The 22,920-nt window shown below is 52.9% G+C and overlaps 1 protein-coding gene across 1 annotated transcript; it reads right to left on the bottom strand.

The window, feature by feature from the left end:
* Positions 1–977: 977 nt before the first annotated feature.
* Positions 978–7,968, bottom strand: LOC147601528 (coiled-coil domain-containing protein 183-like). The gene is made up of 16 exons (XM_086744692.1): positions 7,948–7,968; positions 6,477–6,610; positions 5,627–5,925; positions 5,404–5,525; positions 5,167–5,244; positions 4,243–4,407; positions 4,002–4,106; positions 3,680–3,802; positions 3,172–3,300; positions 2,968–3,028; positions 2,778–2,878; positions 2,338–2,498; positions 1,839–1,998; positions 1,569–1,694; positions 1,224–1,320; positions 978–1,087 (listed from the first exon to the last, which is right to left on the bottom strand). Exons 1-16 carry the CDS (start codon positions 7,966–7,968, stop codon positions 978–980), a joined length of 1,992 nt encoding a protein of 663 aa, XP_086600818.1.
* Between the last annotated feature and the right edge of the window lie 14,952 nt (positions 7,969–22,920).

Below are 22,920 nucleotides of genomic sequence, written 5' to 3'. Positions count from 1 at the left end.
TGATCAGAGGGCTGGAGCACCTCTCCTGTGAGGCCAGGCTGAGAGAGCTGGGGCTGTTCAGCCTGGAGAAGAGGAGGCTCGGCAGAGACCTTCTGGTGGCCTTCCAGTGCCTAAAGGGGGCTTCTAAGAAAGATGGGCAGAAACTTTTTACCAGGGCCTGTTGTGACAGGACAAGGGGTAATGGTTTTAAGCTAGAAGGAAGTTTGATTTAGACTGGATATAAGGAAGACGTTTTTTACAACGAGGGTGGTGAAACGCTGGCCCAGGTTGCCCAGAGAGGTGGTGGATCCCCCCCATCCCTGGAAACATTCAAGGCCAGGCTGGACAGCGCTCTGAGCAACCTGATCTGGTTGAAGGTGTTGCACGAGATGACCTTTAAAGGTCCCTTCCAACCCAAACTATTCTAGGATTCAGTGACGCTATGACAGGTCAGGCAGCCCCAGTCTAAGGGCTTCATCTCAGATTTCCCTCTCCGTTCCAAGGCAGGCTCTGCCCTTCCCCTCCCATGCACGGACACCACAACACCCACCCTCGGGTCCGATACCCGTCCAGGTCTTGGCCACTGCCCCATGTTGCCCCATAGCTGCCTCAAACACACGCCAGCCCATGGGTGTCCCAGAGCTGCCTGGGGGGCAGACGTCGCAGGAAGGTGCTGGCCCCACAGGACGAAGGGGGAGAAAGCCAGCTCGCCCTCAGCTTTGCTCTGGCCGGCAAAGCAGTCCCCACCCCAGCCCATCCCCACCTCTGCGGGGAGAGCAGCTGGGCAACGGACAGGAGGATGGGGCTGCCTCCAAACCCAGCTCAGCACCCCTCAGGCTCTGACCCCCATGCGTCCCGGGAGACAGAACTGACCTAGGCCCCCTGTGCCAGTTTTACCGCAGGCTTGGGAGGAATGAAAAAGATCTGCTCTATTAAACGTGCCAGGAAAAGGGTATAACTGGTGGTCTCGGGCATCCAAGGCTCTCATGACGCAACCGCTACTTCTTCCTGCTTTTCTTCTTGCTTTCGATCACGTGCAGCCCCTGCTTCTTGATGTCTTCCCGCGTGAGGACAAGGTCATGGTCCTTGTCACCGAAATCAAAGGGGTCTGGAGGAGAGAGCGGAGAGGAGCGGTTGGGGTCTGCTGGGACAGTGGGAGATAGACAGGCAAAGACACTCAGAAATCCCAGCGTGCAGGGGCTGCGACAGTCGCTGGGGGACGTGTCCCCGCTGTGCTCTCCTACCTTGGACGCTACTGCCTATGTCCTTCAAGCAAACCTTCAGGTTCTGTGCATCGTTTGCGGTTGCTTGCTCCAGAATGTTTCTGACCTTCACAAAAGTCTGTGAAAGACATCCTGGGGTAATTGCTGACGGGGAGGTGAGTTACAACCCAAGGGGCACCCCACCTCCATGCCCCTCTGCGGGGGATGCCCCACAGTGCCCAGGGCCACCTGGGGCTGAGCTGCTCCATGGCTCTTCCCTGGGGCCACCTCCATCCTCCCAGCTGGGAGGACGGCTTGGGATGGGCCATGCGGGAGAACCCCGTGTGGGTCCCCAAAGACCACAGCAAGGACTGAGTCCCGGCGCACCTCGTTCTCCTCGTCAGGGCTTTGCCTGTGTGTGGGCAGGTCGGCCACTCGCTGCACCAGGTACTGCAGCTTCTGCTCACAGTGCTGGAGCTTCTCCTCCACCCTCCTGGCCTTGACAGAATCATCCTGGAGTCAGAGAGAGAACAACAACCTTGGTGGGGAAAATGAACCACTTGGGGTGAGGGTGGCTGCCCCAAGTGTCACCGCGCTGTGCTGTTGCACCACCGAGCACCGGCCGGGGTCGTGCTCACCCCAGGGCCACGTGGGTACCTGGCCGGGCATGGTGATGCCATGCAGACGGACAAAGAGGTTGTCAATGCCGTTTTCAAACTCCAGCAGGAGCTCCCGATTCCTCAGCATCTGGGCTCGCATTCGCTCCAGCCGGGCCTCTTCCCGCTGCAGCTTCATCCTCAGCTCCTCCTCCAGTATCCTGGAGCCAACCACATTCACATCCATACAACTGCACAGGTGTGCAGAGACACCCTAAACCTGCTGCAAAAGCTGCTCAGGTTGTCCCCGCTCCAACTGCAGAGCAGAGATGCTGCTGGCAACCCAACTTCCCACGCCAGGCAAGGAGCAAGGGTCCTGCTGCCGCAGCAGCAGCTTTGGCTGCTCTGCCAGGACCAGAGCTGGGGGAGCACCCTGCTCAGAAAACCTCCCGGTGTAGGAGCGGTGAGCGGCTGCAGTGGGACGGAGGAATGAGTGATGCACACGTCCCTCCCCAAAGGCGACGACCCCGTCAGCACGACTGGGCCGAGGCCAGCAGTACCTGGTTGTGCCGGGGGGCTGGCCAAACTTCAGCTCCGCCTGCTTGAGCTCCAGCTCTTTCAGCGTCTGCTCCAGCGCCTGCTTCTTCTCCTTGCACTCCTTCAGGTAGGCCTCCATGTCCACCGAGGACTTCTGCTGTTCCAGGAGCCTGATGGGGATGTCCTAGCCAGGGGAAAGCATGAGGACTCAGCCCAGGGTGCTCCTGCAGGGTGCAGGATCTGAGCTATGGCCTCGGAGCGGTTTCTGCTCCATGGACAACTTCAGCCTCGTGGCGTGGAGAAAGGCAGCTCCATCTCTGCCTGCACAAGAGGGGCTTTGGGGGGCTCCAGGGACAGAGCAGAGCAGATAACCCTGCAATGAAACAAGGAGAGCAGAGAGGTCTTGGCTCCCCGGGGCTCGAGCAGCGCTGGGTTCTCTAGCAGAGACAGGTTTTTACGTTACCCAGAGGCAGGAGCACTGCGCCGCAGCCTTGGCCTTCTCCATCTTCTCGGTCACCCAGGCCTCGTGCCCCAGCCGGGACTTGGTGGCCTCCAGTGTGGCACCTGTGGTGGGAGGAAAGCGGCACAGAAGGATGCCGGCAGCTGCGCCCTCGTCCCGCTCCCCCACCCCCCGCACCCCACCAGGCACTCACCCACCAGTGGGTCATCTGGGTTCAGGGTTGAGTTGTCCACGGTGAACTCGTCAGTGCCGTGCTGCAAGGATGTTCATTGTCACCCCCCCGAGCTGCTAGCACCCTGGGGGAGCTGGCCCTGCAGCCCCCACACCCACGGGGGGCTTGGCACTGATGCCTGCCATCTGCCCGCAGCCCTGCCTGCACCGGCTGCCCCCAGCTCACCGCTCTCTGGTGCCTTTTCATTGCTTCCTTCAGCCAGAGCCTCTTGGTGTGCTCCTTCAGGGTGGCCAGGGAGCGATACCTGTGGTCTCTCTCTGCGAGAAACCGGGTTTTCATCTCGGCCATGTCCTCCTGGAGCACATCAGGGAAGGGAGAAGTGGCTGCCAAGCTGGCATGGACCTGCCAAGCTTCTGGGATGGCCAGCGTCCAAAATGACCCCCCGTGTAAATGGGCTGGGTAGGAAACTGGGGTGGAAGGAGGGCGGGGAGGGCTGAAGGATGGAGCATGCTGCCTTCACCACGCCTGGTGCTTCAGGCTGGCTGACCCCAGGGCGGCCCGGCCCAAGAGCAAGACATGGGAGGAGCTATGGAGGCACCTGGCTGCTGCGGGCACGCCCAGCTCAGTCTCTTTTGCTCTTTATTGCAGGAAGACTCACCAGCCCGGGCGCGTGCTGCTGTCTGTGGGTTCTGGAGGGTGGGAGAGGGCCCCAAGATGCCCTGCCCCATCTCACCTTGGTTACATCAGCAGCTTTGAGAGCATCCAAGGCTATGAGCTCCATGTCTTCCAACTCCCCGTGGCACAGCTCAGCCATCCCGCACAGGAGGTCCAGCTGCGGAGGCAGGTGGGCCAGCTCCTGGGACAGGGGACACAGGGAGCCACAGCATGTCACCTCACGGAGCCCTGGGGGTCCCTGGCGCTGTGACAGGGGATGGAGGGGTGCAGGAGGACCTCACCAAGCCATGAGGACATCCCACCAGCGCAGCCCCTGGGGCACCTCATTGCCTTTGCAAGGGGGAGTGGGAGGGCCGATGGCCCAGGGAAGGGGAGCTCACCTTTCTCAGGACATCCCGCACTGCCAAGTACAGGGCGGTCACCGTCTGTCCCGTGTGAACTGCGGTGAACATTTTCTCAATGTTGTTCTCCAGCTGGCAAATTGCCTGGGGCAGAGACGGGTGGGGGGACACGGGATGACTCCATGTGCTGAGCCCAGTGCCCACCCGGGGAACGGAGGGGTTGGGTTCGAGCCCCCCGCCGGGTGCTGCCACCCTGGGAAGGGGTCCTGGCTACCTGCACCTGCGCCTGGTGCCGCTTCTCATCCTTGGCGGCAGCCTGCAGCTGCCGCTGCCACCTCTGCTGCAGCTCGTCCAGCACTTGGCTGCGCTGCCTCATCTGGTACAGCAGCATGTTGCACACGTTTGCTCGGTCATAGATTTCGGCCCGGACCTTCTCCTGGCCCACCTGGATGGGCGCACGAGAGTCCGCCAGGCTGGAGACAGGGCTCACTGGACACCCGAGGGAGAAGAGGGTCCTGCCTGGAAAACTCCTCCCAAGGTAGAGCCGGGGACGCTGGGATGTTGGTCCGGGACATTGTCACTCCCTTGGCAGGACGGGATCTGGGAGCGGTTTGCTCTGGGGGGCTGACTGGGATAAGGGAGAGGTGGGCATCTGCTGACGGCAGCGGCGGGTCGGGCTTAGGGACTCCATGTAACGCAGACCGGGGGCTGGGCGTCAAGAAAATCAACCAGTGCCCTAGATGCAGAAGCTGGCAGAGAGCGGTGGCGCCACTCTGTCCCTGCAAGAGGCCCCTGGGCAAAGGCAGCTCCGCGGGGCCGGCGCCTCTATTTCCATGGCCTTATGACCAGGTGATACCCTTGGGACAGGCAGCCGAGGGCAGAGACGGCATCTCTCTCCCAGGGGTGCAGCTGGAGCCCGCAGGAATTCGAGCAGCCCTGGGGACACACAGAGTGGGAAGGCGAGGAGCTCTGCTGGAGCAAAGCATCCGCTGAGGGGGCTAAAGGAGGACACGTGTGGATAGCTCCCACGGTGAAAAGGGACCTATGGCAACAGACGTGAACACCCTGTGTCGCACCACACTAGCCCTGTGGGGCTGTCCTTGTGCCAGGACCACGTCCCTCCGCTGTGCACCCTGTTCTTCCCAGCGCTCCCGGAGCCCCGACCCTCTGCGAGCAGCCCACGCCCACCGGACCCTGCTGTTACCTCCACTGTCTTCCTGGCCAAAGCAACGTCCAAGTGCTTCTGCGCTCCGCAAGCCTCGGAGATGGTGAGCTTGTTGCGCTGTGGGCAGGAGAGGGGCAGAGAATATCACCGCCAGCCTGGGGATGGTCACGTCCTCTTGCTGCCCTGCAAAGTCTGCTCCCGGAGAGGACCGGCGCAGGAGCTGGCTCTGCAGGACCAGCACCAGGCAGGGACACAGCACACGGGACCTGTCGGTACCTTCTGGGCAATGCCCAGGGCATGGGCGTCCTCCTCCAAAACCTCACGCAGGCCGGGGAGCAGCTCTCTGTTCTGACTGAGCTTTTCCTCACGTGACTGCGTGAGAAACTTCCTCCCTTGCTCTGCAGGACATTAAGGTGGTGTTGGTACCATGCAGGACGATGGGCGCACCAAGAGCCCCCACTCACCCTGGGCTACGCCCGCCAAACCGAAGGGGCAGCACCTTGCAAGGCCAAGATGGCGCGCAGCTCCTGGACACGCTGGCTGGGCTTTGCTTTCCGGCCCTGCCCGGCACCGGCACTCCTCTCTTCGCCCTCCGACCTGGCTACCTGCGCGGCAGCCATTGCGGCTCCACTGCCCCGTGGAGACGTCGCCATCGGGCTGTCACCACGGACGGAGCTGAGCTCCCGGTGGCCGTGGAACCGTTGCTGTGGCACCTCCAACTGCCTCACGCCGCACACCTTCTGCTCAGCCGTCGCCTCCCACTTGGCCATTGACACCCACAGCCCTTCCTCTCTGCTTCTGCAGGCAACAGGTTCATTCAGAAGCAGCCACTGAGCTCTCTGAGGTAACAAAGGCAGAGTGGGCAGCGTGGACCCCAGTTCTGTTTCCCGTCACCGTGGCTACGGCAGTCGCACCTGCCCAGACGAGCGAGCCCTCCAAGCCCCACCAGGGCGAGGGCAATTTCAGGGACAATATGTGTACACACACCCCCAAACACACTACCAGCGCTCACCTCCCATCTGCCAGCTTATTTCAAATGCCAAGAGGAGTCTATTGCTACCTAGATATGTAGCTTTGGAAACTGGACTTCCTTAGCGTCATAGTTGAGCCCTGTTCGGGACCAAGCTACGCAGTCTCTCTCTCACTCCCCCCACCCTCCGAGGGAATAGGGAGAGATAATATAAGAGAAAAGGCTTGAGGTTTGAGATAAGGTCAGGGAGAGATCCTTAAAGTCACAGTTATGGGCAAAACAGACTCAACGCGGGGAAAAATATTAAAACCAAAGCAGGAGAATGAGACAGAGAACAAACTTCCTCCCCACCCCTCCCTCTTCCCGGGCTTAACTTTACCTCCTTCCTCCCCCCGAGCGGCACAGGGGAGAACAGGGAATGGGGGTGATGGTCAGTTCATCCCCTGTCGCTTCACACCGCTCCAACTGGTCCACGTCCTTCCGATGCTGGGGGCTGCAGAGCTGGATGCAGTACTGCAGGGGGGGTCTCACCAGAGCAGAGTAGAGGGGCAGAATCCCCTCCCTCGACCTGCTGGCCACGCTGCTGGGGATGCAGCCCAGGAAACAACCAGTTAAGAAAATATTGAAACTAGTTGGTTGCTTTTGTGAATGAATGCATATAGAAACACAGGCATGGCTGGTTGTTCTGAATGACAGGCGCTTGAAGGTTCAAGTAATTCACAGTCACTCCCTTAGACCCTGCGTGTGTCTGGACTAGTGTGTCGTGAAAACCTTTGAATTTGGAGGGGACCTGAACTGATTCCTTTCCATGGCCATTCTTCACTCATTAGAAGACCCCCACAAACCCAACAGTTGGTAACCTCCAATTCTCCCGCTATACTTTCAGCAAGATCCACAAACAGGTTCTTCCCGATAAAGGGAAGCCCTAACGGCTAACTACAGTGTTTTCCATTAAAATATTTAGAGGAGCCATCTATAAAAAGTCTTTTCCCTTCAAACACTAGGGCTTCGTGTAAATCTTCTCGGACTTTAGTCTGGTATTCAATAATATCCAAACAGGTGCAGGAGCGGTGAGCGGCTGCAGTGGGACGGAGGAAGGGGTGATGCACACATCCCTCCCCAAAGGTGACGACCCCGTCAGCACGACTGGGCCGAGGCGTGTGCAGAGACACCCTAAACCTGATCTGGTTGCAGGTGTCCCTGCTCCTTGCAGGGGCGGGGGGCGTTGCACGAGATGACCTTTAAAGGTCCCTTCCAACCCAAACTATTCTAGGGTTCTCTGATTCTAATTTGGGTGAAGGTGAGCCAGCTGTAGAAAGGTACAGGGCCAGTGCTATCACCCATTCAGAACTCCCACCCTGGGGAACACCCAGGACCTCCACTCAAGGGACTGTCACAGGCCCCCCCACTCTGGACATCTACACCCTAGGGCACCCCCAACCTGGCCCACCCTAGGGCCTGGGCCCCCAGGGAACCCTTCTGGGCTGAACAAAGGCTGAGCCCTTACGGCTTATCACAGGGATGTGGATCCACAATGATCCCCAGTCTAAAGCTGCTGCCTCCCCACCAGCTCCAACGTGCGTCCCTCCCTGTGGTGAGTGCCTATCCCTCTATCTTGCCACACCCTGTCCCCTACTACATCTAACATCCCCCTGGGACCACCAAGTCTCTTCCTCCCTGGGTACCAGCCAGTGCCTGCATCTTCCAGCGTGTGACCCGCTATCCCATGGACTGCCAGTTTTTCTTGGACTGCCCAGGTATGGGCATCCAAGCTGGGCTCAGCACCCCCCCAGCCCTTACGCTGCACTGCGACGCACCCTTTGCGACACCCCCCACCACCTGCCCATTACCTGGATGTTTGCTAAGGACATGAGTTGCACATGCATGTGCAAAAGTGTATGTAGATATTCATGAGAGGATTGGGCATGGGTCCCACCGCCTGCACGCACACAGTTGTGCACTTGGCATGAGGACTGTCAAGAGATGCAGGTATTGCTTCTACAGTAGGTGTGTGTGCTATAAGTAGCATGTGTATAAGCATGCACAGGATGCATGCAAATGCTCATGCATGTGAAGGGTGCACACAAGCAAGAGGCAGGTCGCTTGTGTGTTTGCAGATCCATGTCCACTTGTGTGTACGCGTCTGTGAAGGAAGTGACTTTTCTGTATGCTCTGCTTGTGCATCTCTGTGTGCACACACATGGGGCATGAGGAGCATGTGTGGGACATGAGGGGCATGCACCTGCGTGTTGACGCGGAAGTAACGGACACTGCTGACGACCAATATGATCAAGCAAATGCCAATTTATTGTTGATACATCCCGGTTAATATAGCCCTTCTAATTCCGTATCATACGCAAGCTCTCTACTAATTGGTTAACTATATCATGCACGCGCTCCTAGCTAAAATATGATTCGTTAAGTCTCCATGTTCACACGCACGGCTCTCTCCACCTGCACCCTGCTTCACATTCAGCCCCCAGTCACGTATGCCAGCTGTTTTCCTTCTTCTCAAGGTTGCTTCGTTTACTTTCTCACAGGAAGCTTCATTACTTTCTCACAGGCGGCCTCATTATTTTCTCACAGGTGGCTTCAGTACTTTCTTACAGGCGGCTTCATTACTTTCTCACAAGCGGCTTCAGTGATGTCCTTGAGGCCTGCTGCTCACAAACATAACAATTCCATTCGGTCTGGATTGTTCACTAAGTGCCCCTGGTACTCCAGGTATCCAACACCTGCATGAGCAAAGGGGACAAGAAGCATGGAGGGGACATGACGAGCATGTGCAGGACACGGGTGCCTTTGCATGCACACGTCTGCTGTTTCGTGTACCCGGAGGACCAGGCTGCACTGATGTGTTCCTCTGTGCCTCAGATGCACACACAAGATCTGTCAATGTTTGAGGAGCTGCATGGGATTGCAGATGGAGCTCTTGGTCTGACCCTTCAGGACCCTACTTCGGAAATCCTTGCCTGTCCCCGAGGGGTCCCTTCTGAGCGCATGGTTCTTAAGTACTTCTACCTCAACGGTGGGCCCAGACACCTGAGTGCCTTGGGGTCAGTGAGCAGTGTGGGGTGGAGTGGGACCACAGACACCTGGGTCCATGGGAGAGGGGTGCATGGGGGTGTAAGCGGGGTGCCAGGACACCTGTGTCCATGGTGGACAGATGGAGTGGAGGAGGAGCTCCCAATGCCTGGCTTCTCTGGGGGCAGTGAGGTCTGTGGCTGGAGCAGGTGCTGCAGGGACATCCGGTCCCTGGGGCACAGCGCCCCAAGGTGCCTGAGTCCCCACAGTGTCAGAGTGGCAGCAGAGCTGGCACTCCAGGCTCGGTTCAGCGCTGCGCTGTGCTTGCCCCACAGCAGGATGGCCCCACACCACACAGCATGGCTGAGGCTGGTGTTGGCACTTGGCTCCATGGCGCTCGTCCTGCTGCTGGTGTGAGTCTTCCTGACATGGTAAACCTTACCCTCAAAATCCCCATGCTTCTGGAGCCCCCTGCAGACCAGGGGCTCCCAGAACTCCCTCTGGACCCTCAGTCTCTTGAGATTCCCTACAAATGTGACAGGACCCAGGTGTCCAGGGGCAGCTGTAGGCTGCCGGGACTCCTAAACTCACAGGGCCTCCTATTTCCCCCTGTGACTCCCATTGTCCTCTGGCCCATTCCAGGACCCCTCCCTTGCATCCAGGACAACTCCAGGCTGCCTTGCTTCCCCCAGATTCCCTAATTTCCCCTAAGACCCTGCCACTTTTCCCCATTTTTCCCCAGACCTCTCACTGTGCCTTTCAGGGTCCCAGTTACAGTCAATTGACCCAGATGCCCCCACTTTCCCCCAGGGTCACATACTTTCACCTTTAGACCCATCAGTTGCCCCCAGGAGCCATCAATTGTCCCTTGGTCCCCCTAGATGCCCCATGATCACCCCTCCTAAGATGGGGATATAAGGGTCTCCTCCTCTCTCCTCCTCTTTCTCATTCCTCCTTCTGCCTCCCAGGGCCACCTGGCAATGTCAGAGCATCCCAGATCTCAGTGACCTCCGGACACCCCACAGATATGGACAACAGGGTCCCCCAGGGGATTCCCGATGCCTGGATTCAGACTATGGGAGCTTGACACCTGGATCCATCCCTGAGGACCAACATTTCTGCAATTGCTTTTCTTGCGCTGGAGGTGACATGTGCAAATGGGAACAGTCTGAAAACAGAACCAGAGAGTGATAAAATCTGGATTAGGCTGGAGATAGAGAGCTGGGGTCTTGGGCTTGCATATAGAAGTCTATGGGGTTGCGTCCAGAATAACTGGGTACCACGCAGCACATAAGCAGTCCAAAACATAGTTTTGATGCTCCTCACCCTGCATTTCAACAGCTAGCACTAAGGGAAGGTCAGACTGCTACCTGTAGGAAAGCTTTCTCTTGATACTGATGTATCAAAGATACCTTCTGATGTCATAGCCACTCCAAATGCCAAGTTACTTTCTCCTCTGATTGTTTGCCTAAAAGCATTTTATCACATATTTACTTTGATACCACTTTATAACCCAGCTGACTTCAATTCAGTAACTTGGATAAACTATTGCTAGAGATTTTCTAGACATTATGCCTGTAACAAAATGGCCAAAGAGTAAAGGAAGAATGGTATATGATTACTTGAAGAAAAAAAAAATCACAGTGTCTCCAGTGCTCTGTGTGGCCTTAATATGTACCTAGACTTACGTTAGAAAGAAACAACTACCAGAAAAACAAACGCAGTATATGCAGAGTACGCCTATATCATAGAATCATAGAATCATAGAATGGTTAGGGTTGGAAGGGACCTTCAAAGGTCATCTAGTCCAACCCCCCTGCAAGGAGCAGGGACATCTCCAACCAGATCAGGTTGCTCAGAGCCTCATCCAGCCTGGCCTTGAACGTTTCCAGGGATGGGGCTTCCACCACCTCTCTGGGAAGCCTGTTCCAGTGTTCTATAACCTTCATTGTAAAAAAAAATTTCCTAATATCCAATCTAAATCTACCTCCCTCTATTTTGAAACCATTACCCCTTGTCCTGTCCAGGACTTTAGGCACTGGAAGGCTGCTCTAAGGTCTCCCCAGAGCCTCCTCTTCTCCAGGCTGAACAGCCCCAACTTTCTCAGCCTGGCCTCACAGCAGAGCTGCTCCAACCCTCTGATCATCTTTGTGGCCTCCTCTGGACCCTCTCCAACAGCTCCACGTCCTCCTGATGCTGGGGGCTCCAGAGCTGGACGCAGCACTGCAGGGGGGGGGGGTCTCACCAGAGCAGAGCAGAGCACCAGAATCCCCTCCCTCAACCTGCTGCTCACGCTTCTTTTGATGCAGCCCACGATGCGGTTGGCCTTCTGGGCTGCAAGCACACATTGCCGGCTCATGTTAGACTTCTTGTCCACCATCACTCCCAAGTCCCTCTCCTCAGGGCTGCTCTCGATCCATTCTCTGCCCAGCCTCTATTTGTGCCTGGGATTGCCACGACCCGGGTGCAGGACCTTGCACTTGGCCTGGTTGAACTTCATGAGGTTGGCACGGGCCCACCTCTGCAGCCTGTCAGGGTCCCTCTGGATGGAATCCCTCCCCTCCAGCGTGTCAACAGCACCACACAGCTTGTTCAAGGCCAGGTTGGATGAGGCTCTGAGCAACCTGATCTAGTCGAAGATGTCCCATATCCCACTGTTGCATTCAGTCCCAAGCAATCAGTTACAGGTTTCCCTCAGGTGGATGGCTGTGTGAAGTAAAGGGAAGGGGATGAAGCTGTTCCCACCCTGAATGCTGATAACAGGAGCATACACAGCTGGCAAAGGAGGGTGACAGAAAGATGCCACCACTGGGCATAGGCTCTCCCTTCCTCTCAGACCTCTCGGGCTCTTTTCTCCTCTCCATGGCAGGCCCTGGCAAGTGCTGGAGGGGCTCAGCACAGCATGGAGCAGCCAAGGGCAGAGAGGGAGCTGGTTTGCTGCAGTCTCACAGCGGAGGGCTTGCTACATGGTCATTTGCTACACAGAGCACAGTGACCTTGTCCTCCAGGACCCTGACTCATTATTGTATGCTCCGAGCTGTTTGGCGCAGGGCCCAGCTGTACAGCAGCAGCTCAACCAGCCTGGCTGGAGCTCTAGCACAGAAGCCATCAGCTGCCAAGCACAAAATCCAGTTCCTGAGACTGTCCAAAGGGGAATGAGCCCTTCTGGCCCGCTGCAGGTTGGGGCTGACTGAGAATCTCAGTGATGAGATGGCTAGAGTGGACCCTCCCCAGAGACTGCGGCAGCTCTTAGGCCTGGCTGTCACTTTGGAGAGGAGGCTGGCAGTGCATCAGAGTGTGTACCAGCATCCTGAGAGGTGATCTGCCATGCTCTGCACCATCTACCTTGCCACCCCCAGCAGAGGAATCTATGGAAGTGGGGACCACCAGCACACTTCTCACCCCAAAAGCAAAAAAGTAGATGGAGATAGGGGACATGATTTTATTATATATGTTTATATTATGCTTTTCTTATATTTTCTGCAAACAAGCAAGAGATCAAGCAAAAGTTGCAGAAAGCTTGTGTGGATGAGCAAGGAGTTCCTGAGTAAACTTACACATATAAAGGAAGCGTTCACCAGATGGAAGCAGAGTATGATGGCTGCTGGAATAAGGAGATGCTGTCCAGCAATTCAGGGATGGGGCTGGGAAAGCCAAGGCTGGCCTGGAGTGGCATCTGGCAAGAGAGGTGAGGGGCAGCAAGAAAGATTTCTACAAGTAAATAAACAAAAGGAATACTATGGAAAATGGGAATTCCTGTGAATCTGCTGCTGAATCTCCATTCAGAGGCCCTGGTGACACAGGACATGGAAAAGGCTTCACTTCTGCTTTTCTGGGGAGACCAGTCTTCAGGAATCCCAAGCCCAAGAGATCAGGGGAAAGGCTGAAGCAAGTAACACATACTCTTGCTGGAAGAGGATCAGGTTAGGGAATACTTAAGCAAACTGGACATACAGAAGTCCATGGGCAGGATATACCTGCAAATGCTGAGGGAGTTGACCAGTGTCACTGGAAGGCCGCTTTCAATAATCTTTGATTGATCCTGGCCACTGGGAGAAGTGTCTGAAGACTGGAGGAAAGTAAATGTTACTCAAGAGCAAGAAGGAGGACCCAGGGAACCACAGGCTAGTCTGCCTCACCTTGATCCTCAGAAGGTGATGAAGCAGCTAGTCCTGGAAACCATTTCCAAGCACATGAAAGACAAGAAGATGATCTGAACTAGTCAGCATAGATTTACAAAGGGAAAGTTGTATTTAAGTAACCTGCTAGCCTTCTACAATGACACTCGCATGATGGATAAGGGGACAGCAGTGGATATTGTTCACCTCGATTTTAGTAAGCTTTTTGACACTGTCTCCCAAAACCTCCTAACAGACAAACTGGCAAAATATGGATTAGAGAAGTGAACAGGGAGGTGGACTGAAAAACAGCTGAATGGACAGGCCCAGAGAGTGCTGATCAGTGGCATAAAGTCCAGCTGGACACCAGTCACCAGTGGTATACTCCTGGAGTCAACCCTGGGGCCATCCAGCTGCAAAGCAGGTCTGTGAAGAAGGACATGGAGATCCTGGTGGACAAGAAACTGACCATCAGCCAGCAATGTACGGTCATGCTAAAGAATGCCAGCAGCACCCTGGACTGCACTAGGAGTAGTGTTGCTAGCAGGTTGAAGGAGGCCTTCCCCTCTGCTCAGCACTGGTGAGACCTTACCTGGAGTCCAGTTCTGGGTTCACCAGTGTAAGAGAGACATGGATATGCTAGACAGAGTCCATCAAAGGGCCACAAAGATGATGAAGGGACTGGAGCAGTTCTCCTTTGTGGAAAGGCTGAGAGAGCTGGAACTGTTCAGCTTAGAGAAAAGAAGGCTCAGAGAGGGATCTTATCAGTGTGTATAAATACCTGAAGGGACAGAACAAAGAAGTGCGAGCTGGGCTCTTTCCAGTTGGTGCCCAGTGCCAGGACAAGATGCAATGACCACAAACTGATGTATAGGCAGTTCCATCTGAACACAAGAAAATACTTTTTCACTGTGAGGCTGACCAAACACTGGCATAGGTTGCCCAGGGCTAGAGTCTCCATCCTTGGGGATATTCAAAACCCAAGCAGACACTTTCCTGGGTGGCCTGCTGTCACTGATATTTCTTGAGGGGGGTGTTGGACCAGGAGATCTCCAGAGGTCCTTTCACATCTTGCCATCACATCCCAATGAGATGGCAAGAGAGGCCATCACATTGCCACCTGCCTCAGCAAACCACTTGTTTCCCCAGTGCCGGAAAACATCTTACCTCAATGGCAGCAAAGAGGGCCTGGTCAGACCACATTTATTAAGGTCAGTACACCCTACCCTCATCCTCCTGGATCAGCACACCCTCCAAAACAATCCTATAGTTGAATCAAGGGCCTCCTGTAGGTTTGTGGCCTCTGCATTTGCCCAGAGCACCCAGGCCCTTACCCAACCCACCCCAGACACTGTCACTGTTACAGATGGGAGAAGAATGCATGGTGGGGCCATAGCCCAAGAGACCTTAGAGTAACCACGATACCTGGGCATCCAGAGACTGTCCTTTGTCCCTAGTTATGGAAGTAAAACCTGTCTTTACCTGGCACTGGGGATCCTTGTGCTTCCCTATTGGAAGGGAAGACCTAGATCCTGAGGCAGGAGCTGGCCCTAGGAACCATCAGGCATTGCTTCCCGTACCACAGGACTTTGCCTGGGTTGTTGCAGAGATTCCCCTGTTACTGCTTGTGAGAGTGGGCCAATGCCAGCGCCCTTGAGTCGTTTCCACCTTCTCAGAGCATAGTTTGCTGAGTTAAGGAGTTTAGCCGGCCATGTCCAAAGTTAGCTCCTTCACTGAAAAGGACTGTTGTGAAAAAAGCTAGAAGAGACGGCCCACTCCTCCTCGAGAGTTGCTTTTAAGCTGCATCTTTACTCTTGGCTACATGGCAGCTGTGCAGCAGCTATGTCTGTGCCAAGCCTCATTCCTCCAGTTCTGCCCCGATGGGACAGAACTGGGCTTGACCTCAGACCTTCCCTATCTCTGCAGGCAGGCTTGGTCTGTGGCCCCAGCAAGGAATGGACTGTCACTATCTCCAGACTGGAGTCTTATCCTGACTTTCTACTCAGCATCACCCAGGGCCTCTGGGGTGACAAGGATTTGCAAAGGGAAACAGAGTGCAGGTGAGGGCTTGGGGAGCACCTGAGGGCATACAGAGGGCTCTGGCATGAAAAGGAAAGCAAATGTAGAACACTGTGATGCACTGCAAAGAAAATGGGGGGCTCTAGGCAGCACCAGAATGCAAACAGAGGAGTCTGAGGTGTACAGGAGGGAAATCAGAGCCCTCCGAACATACACCTTCTTTTGGGTGCACCAAAAGGTAAATGGAATGATTCTTAGGGGACAAGAGACCAAATGGAAGCCTCTGCATTGCACCAGAGGGCAAATAAAAGACCCTGGGGAGCATCAGAGGGTACACCAAAACCATTCATTCAATTCTACATGCATCCAGATCCCCTCCATGCAACTCTGTTCTCCCACATGGTACTGTGGTCCCCTCCATTCTTCTCTATGCTCATGCTTCCTCTGTTCCCCTCTGTGGACCCTCGATTACCTTCCATTCCCTTTTGAGTGCTTGTAGATCCTTTCTGCTTCCCTACCTGTGCCTTGGAACCCCACAGTTCCCACCCATGCATGCTCTGGTCTCCTCCACTCCCCTCTGTGCACCCCCCAGTCCCCGCTATCCTTTCTGAGTGCCTTACATCCAAACCATGCTTTCAGATTCCCTCTGTTCCCTTCTGGGTGCTTCTAGATCCCCTCAGACTCATTCTGTCCACTTCCAAGCATTCTCAGATGCTCTCCATTCCTATCCAGCTGTTTCATAGCTTCTCCATTCCCCTCCTTGTACACTCAAGTGTCCTCCATTTCCCTCTGTGTGCACCCAGATGTCCTCTGTTCCCCTTCTTGAATACTCGGATTTCCTCTGTTTCTTTCAGTGCCTGCTTAGTGCTGACTTCTCCCCTCTCTGCACACTCACATCTCTCTTTTCCACAAGTGCCCTCAGATTCCCAGTGTTGCCCTCCATCAACACTCAGGTCCCACTTGTCCCTTCTGTGGGTACTCCATTCCTAAGATTCCCAACGTCAGATCCCTTCCAGTCCCTCTGGGCACCCTCAGTTCCCCTCCACTTTCCCGCCGTGCACATTCATATCTCCCCCATTCCTTCCCTATGAACACAGGGTCAAGCTTTCTGTTTTCGCCTGTGTGCATGCTCAGACCTCTCCACTCCCCTCCCTACATGCTCAGATCCCCGTTGCTGCCTAGCATCTACCTGTTGACGCGGAAGTAACGGACACTGCTGACGACCAATATGATCAAGCAAATGCCAATTTATTGTTGATACATCCCGGTTAATATAGCCCTTCTAATTCCGTATCATGCGCAAGCTCTCTACTAATTGGTTAACTATATCATGCACGCGCTCCTAGCTAAAATATGATTCGTTAAGTCTCTATGTTCACGCGCACGGCCCTCTCCACCTGCACCCTGCTTCACATTCAGCCCCCAGTCACGTATGCCAGCTGTTTTCCTTCTTCTCAAGGTTGCTTCGTTTACTTTCTCACAGGAAGCTTCATTACTTTCTCACAGGCGGCCTCATTATTTTCTCACAGGTGGCTTCAGTACTTTCTTACAGGCAGCTTCAGTACTTTCTCACAAGCGGCTTCAGTGATGTCCTTGAGGCCTGCTGCTCACAAACATAACAATTCCATTCGGTCTGGATTGTTCACTAAGTGCCCCTGGTACTCCAGGTATCCAACAAATCCCCCTTTTTGTTTTGAACAATCCAGACCCACTTTCATCATACGTTCCATAGCTTTCACAAAGCATTTTTAAATATACCCCAAAATCATCAGTGTCAACGGCAAACCCGTCAATAATACCAACCCATAAACTATCAAATCTTTTAGCCAGCCTGTGACCCCCAAGGATTTCAACCAGTCTGTTAACCTGCTTTCCACTTGTATTGCATGCATGTTGCATCATAACTCTGCCAACTGATAGCGTATCGACTTAGAGTGATCAGAAACATTCATGCAACACATACCTTCAAAATCTTCATGTCCATGCGCTAATAACAAAAAATCAATGGCTGCTAGATTCTGCAAAAATATCATGACGCATGCTATCCATGTCTTCTAATAATCCTGATAACATGCTAGAGGTTAAATTCATTTGCTTTTGTGCCCAACAAGCTAATTTATTTAAGTTAGCTAAAGTTTTTGCAGTTGCTGCCCAAGGAACAAATAAAGATAATGCTATCCGCTCAGCTGTACCCAACAGGGTTAAATTGCCGTCACAATGGGGAGTCAATACTTTTAGCGATCTTCTTGCTCGCGTATGATACCGTAATGTTCTCATAGGTGGAGCAAACACTATCAATTTTCCAAAATAACATGGTCCTCCTATGGCCCTTTTTGGTACTCCTGACCTTATTTTACTACAATATCAACTAGGTTCATGTAGGCCTCTACTGAATCTCCCCTTTTTTTTTTTTTTTTTTTTTTTTTATTAGCCAGATTGTCTGTATTGAGTTGTTAATCATTTTTTGCAAGCATGGTATGTTAATGATTATGCCTAGTATGATGCCTAGTATCACAATTCCGATTTTAACCAAGGACAGCAACCACCCAATTATGCCACACACAAGCTTAGTTAATAAAATTACTGATCACACGTTATACATATTCATGATTATGAAGCAAAGCTAAGTTTCACTACCTTCTAGTAATTTTCTACTATAACATTCTTCTACTATTATAGATATAACAACTCCAGTAACTTATCTATAAGAGCAATGACTAGTTTTCTGCAGGCCTCTGTTGAAACAAGCCATAAATTCTGCTAACAATGTTTTGTATCTTAAAGCTTCCCTTCTCATTCCATGGCTTTCTTCCTGAGAGCATGATTGCATTCCTCCCTCAAGGTCGGTGTGCTTTCACTGATACCATACTGGCTCAGCAAAATACCACATCTCCCCCTTCTTTTTTTATGAGAAGAGGCTTGTTTCAACGCTTTATCTGTTAAAGTCTGCACACATTTTAAGACACAGAATATAGATCAAAATACATATATAAAAGGAATGAATAAGCATCCCACAACTATTAGTAACAAGCTTATATCAAGTCACCAAAAGATTTCTGAATATCAAAACCATCACTTTGTTGCTGTTTTTGTACTCCTTTTTGCAAGTTTTGAATACTTTTGTGAATAGATTCCGAATGATCAGACAGATTCATGCAGCAAAGCCCATCAAAATCCTGACAGTCATGATTTTGTGCTAATAATAATAAAAAAATCTATTGCTGATCTATTCTGTTACTAACCCAACTATGCGAAAGACACCGCTGAGCAAGAGGCTGTTTATCAGCCGGGTCAGAGCAGAGAAGGGAGACAGGCGCAGCACCTTCAGGGCGTCCCCTGTTGTAAATAAAGTGTGCTCTGGGTCTGTCCTCTCCCCTCCGCTCCGAGCCACCTCTGTTTATCCCCTCAGCAGATTCAGTGAAAGAGTACTGACTAGGTGTTGCTGCATGCATGGCCAGTGCATACAACAAGGCCTGTCAAATATGTGCTCTGCAGGCTAACAGCGATTCTGTTTTATAAAGTAGCATAGTATATAGAATCTACATCAGTTAACAGCGTTAATAGTGCCGATGCAGTTGTATTTATTTGCTTAGCAAGCCAACAGTCCAATTTATTTAGCATAGTTAATGCCTAGGCACTTGCCACACCAGGTGTAAAGACTGAAGCAGCAATAATTTTACTTAGTTTCCAAAACTCTGTATTGTCTTGGCAATCAGATTCAATGCTATGTATGCTTCGTTTAGGTCTTTTATGCTGTCTAGATTTTGATATGTGCTCGCATGATTACGTCATGCTGTGTCGTTGCAATGTGTAGATCTTAAAGCATTTACAGTCATTACCCCTCTAGAAACATTAGTTCTTGAATAGTTAAAAAATAGACAGAAGTCCATCTTTACTGATCCCAAAAAGTTCCATCTTTTGTAGTTTTAGCACTCAGCACTCGTGGTTGCTGCTGTTTTACACAGAGTTGCTGTCCGACCGGTATCTGGCAGGTCAATCAAACATGTTCTGAAATACCCGCAGATGAGACAGACAGGGATCCACTTGTTTACTGCTCCTGTAAAGACATGAGCGTATCCCTTCCCCCATGTTATAAGAGGGAACGGTCCTTCCACTTATACAAAGCTCGACTCAGACAGGAGTATCTGTTAACCACGTCAGGGGCGGGGGGGTGGGGGCGCCTGGCGGCGGCTGTGGCCCCGGGCATATAGGAGGAAAGAAAACTAAAACCCGAGGTTTAAGACAAGAATAGGGAGGGATCCTTAAAGCCACCGCTACAGGCAAAAAACAGACCATCACTAAAACCAAAGCAGGACAATGAAAAAAGGAACAAGACAACCTCCCCCCACCCCTCCCTCCTCCCAGGCCCAACACCATCTCCACCTCCCTCCCCTGACCCCTGAGCGGGACAGGGATGGGGGGCGGGAAGAGGGAATGGGGGTTACAGACAGTTAATCACGCACTGCTTTATTGATATCAACGGTTTAACGGCTGCACCTACAGCAGCAACCATGACCGGAGCCTTTTCTTGTTCTAACATTCGCTCGACAGCTTCCAGCAGTTGCCCTGTACTAGATCCTTTTGGCAGCACACTAAGGGCTCTTAAGGGCTCTCTTAGGCTTTTTTTTTTTTTTTTTTTTTTTTTTTTTTTGTTAGCATTATTAAAGGCAAGCATATCTAAGAACTTTGCTTTCATGTCATCATCCAGATCAGGGTGAGCCATAATTGCGGTGTGCAACCGATCAATACATTTCCCATATGGTTCTGTGGGACCTTGCCTTACTGACGTAACGGCAGGTCCGGACTTTTCATCATACACCCTAGCAAGCGCTCTATAAGCCAAATCTTGGCCCAGTTGTAACACTTCGGTAGCAAATTGCGCTTGCCAATCAGATCGTGTGTAGGGTCCCACTCCCATCAGCATTTGAGTTTGCACCCCGAATAATGGATCACCCTGTTGTCGAGGCGTTGCAGGTGCCCTATCACAAGCAGCCTGCCAGTACTGAAAGAACTGCAGCTGCTGTGACAGTAGCAAAAGCATCTGGACAATCATTCTAATATCATAAGGAGTTAAAAACTGTGACAAAAAAAAATATGCTGCAACACAGATTGAGTATATGATGATTTTAGCCCATACTGAGTAACTGCACTTTTAGCTTCCTTCAATATTTTCCAGTCTAATGCTTGCCACACACTTCTCCCAGTATTATTGGTCACAACTGGAAATGCCATGGGCAAAGGCTCTCCTTCTATCAAAGCACCTCGAATCACCTCTTTCCACTGCACTATCGGATTCAAAACCCCGGCCCCTCCCGCCGGCGTCCCTTGCAAAGGTGCAAAAAGACTGATCTCACCCGATGCTCCGTTCGGAACGAATAGGTTGGATGCTGACAGGTCTCGATGTGGCACAGGCGAAGGAGTTGACAAGTTTCCCAGCGACGCTTCTAGGCGAACCTCTAGGGCTTCTAGCCTTTTTAGTGTCTCTTGCAGCTGTGCATCCTTCAAGCCGGATGAATGTTCATCCCCCTCTTCCTCATGCCGTGGTGGCAGGGAAGAAGGTGGTAACGGGGGATAAACCGGAGCTGCTGGCGCCGGCGAAAAGGCTCGTGACTCTGAGCCTGCACTGGCGCAGTGTGGCGGGGTGCCTGGTGGTGGTACATCTGATGGTGAAAGGCTTTCGGCAGTTTTTCCTTCTGGTGCTTGTATATCTATAGTTATAGGGGCTGTGGCTGCAGCTCCTGCAGTCCTTGCTGGGACTCGAACCCCCCCACCCTCAGCACGAGCCGGGGCGGCGGCAGGGCTCGTTAAACCCGAGAACGGCATGCTAGTAGCGGAGGTGGACCTGCCGGCTGGAGTTAAGGCCACAAAAGCAGATGTGGCAACTGAACGTTCGGCTTTCATGCTTATCAATGTTTCGTTAATTAGCCTCCACACGGTGGAGAGTTTGCTCGCCTCCTTTGATCCTTTACTTTTTTCATCCCACAGCTCTTTTCCTATCTTCTCCCATGTCGGGAGTTCAAAAGCATCATCAACTGTGGAGATTAATTCCCTTTTCTTTGCCCACTGCAGCAAAGCTTCTAGGACGGCTGAGTCATAACTCAGTCCTCTCATAGAGAGCATATGTTGGAGGAGCTTAACCACTGCTGACTCCTCTTTGGTCAGTGTGGACCCCATCTCCTCCCCGGCCGCTCGCCTGGCCAAGACGAGATTCCCTCCGTACCTTTTGTACCTTTTTGCGCTATAGCGACTTCCCGAGTGCCGGGGCAGCACTCGCCTTCGACCGGCTTCCGCCCCCTCTTCTTTTCCTATTTCGGTTCCGTCGGGATGACCAACGCCGATCTGAGGGTCCCTGTTCGGGCGCCACCTGTTGACGCGGAAGTAACGGACACTGCTGACGACCAATATGATCAAGCAAATGCCAATTTATTGTTGATACATCCCGGTTAATATAGCCCTTCTAATTCCGTATCATGCGCAAGCTCTCTACTAATTGGTTAACTATATCATGCACGCGCTCCTAGCTAAAATATGATTCGTTAAGTCTCTATGTTCACGCGCACGGCCCTCTCCACCTGCACCCTGCTTCACGTTCAGCCCCCAGTCACGTATGCCAGCTGTTTTCCTTCTTCTCAAGGTTGCTTCGTTTACTTTCTCACAGGAAGCTTCATTACTTTCTCACAGGCGGCCTCATTATTTTCTCACAGGTGGCTTCAGTACTTTCTTACAGGCAGCTTCAGTACTTTCTCACAAGCGGCTTCAGTGATGTCCTTGAGGCCTGCTGCTCACAAACATAACAATTCCATTTGGTCTGGATTGTTCACTAAGTGCCCCTGGTACTCCAGGTATCCAACATCTACCCAGTTTAGTTCCGTTCCTGGGCAGACACTTGCTCTACTCTGCAGCCATCCATCCTGCATGGCCAGTCTCCCAAACCCAGTGTCCCAGAGACCACAGCTATCTCAACTGGCCTACAGAAACCTTTTAGCCACTGTCAGCAGACCCATTCAGCTGCATCCTTGCAGATCGGGAATGTGGAACAGAGACCTCTTCTGCTTCCCCCAGATGGGGACCACCTGCCTGCTGTCATGCAGTCTAGAAAAAACTAGCCACTCCAAATATTGTCCCACAACAGTCAGTCTCTCTGGGAGTCTCAAGACTGCTCTAACTTCCCCACCAAGAGCTAGGCTGGGCTTCTCACAAGCACATTAGACAAGAAGCAGTTGACCTGGCAGCACCCTGCTGTAATGGTGTGAGGCGGGGACATCCCCAGTGTTTGCTTTCCACACTGGCTGGTGACTGGCATTCAAGTGTTTATTTACTGAGCTGCACTCTTCAAAGGTCCCAAATATGCTGTTTCCAGGGGAAATTCAATCCAAGCAGCTAAGCACTCACAGAAGAGACCATTCAAAGAAATTTTGCTGGCACAGGAGTTATTTTCTTTGCAGCTCAGAAAACTATGCATCTAGAGCCACAGGCACCTTCATCTCAGCTGGTGTTTTCTAAGGGCACAGAGGAAAGCCAGCCCAGTTTCCTCCTCCAGAAGGAAGAAAGCCGGGAGCGGGGGGTTAGGATCCACTCACCCCGCCCACAGCAGGGAACTCTACAAATGCCTCTGTGAGACCTGCCACTCCACAGCTCTGTGCTCCTGAGGGCATCCCTCTC

Source organism: Chlamydotis macqueenii, chromosome 3, assembly GCF_036417535.1.
Source record: "Chlamydotis macqueenii isolate bChlMac1 chromosome 3, bChlMac1.mat, whole genome shotgun sequence".
NCBI lineage: Eukaryota > Metazoa > Chordata > Aves > Otidiformes > Otididae > Chlamydotis > Chlamydotis macqueenii.
The sequence above is the reverse complement of the archived record's forward strand: the minus strand, read 5'-3'. Positions and strand labels throughout refer to the sequence as shown.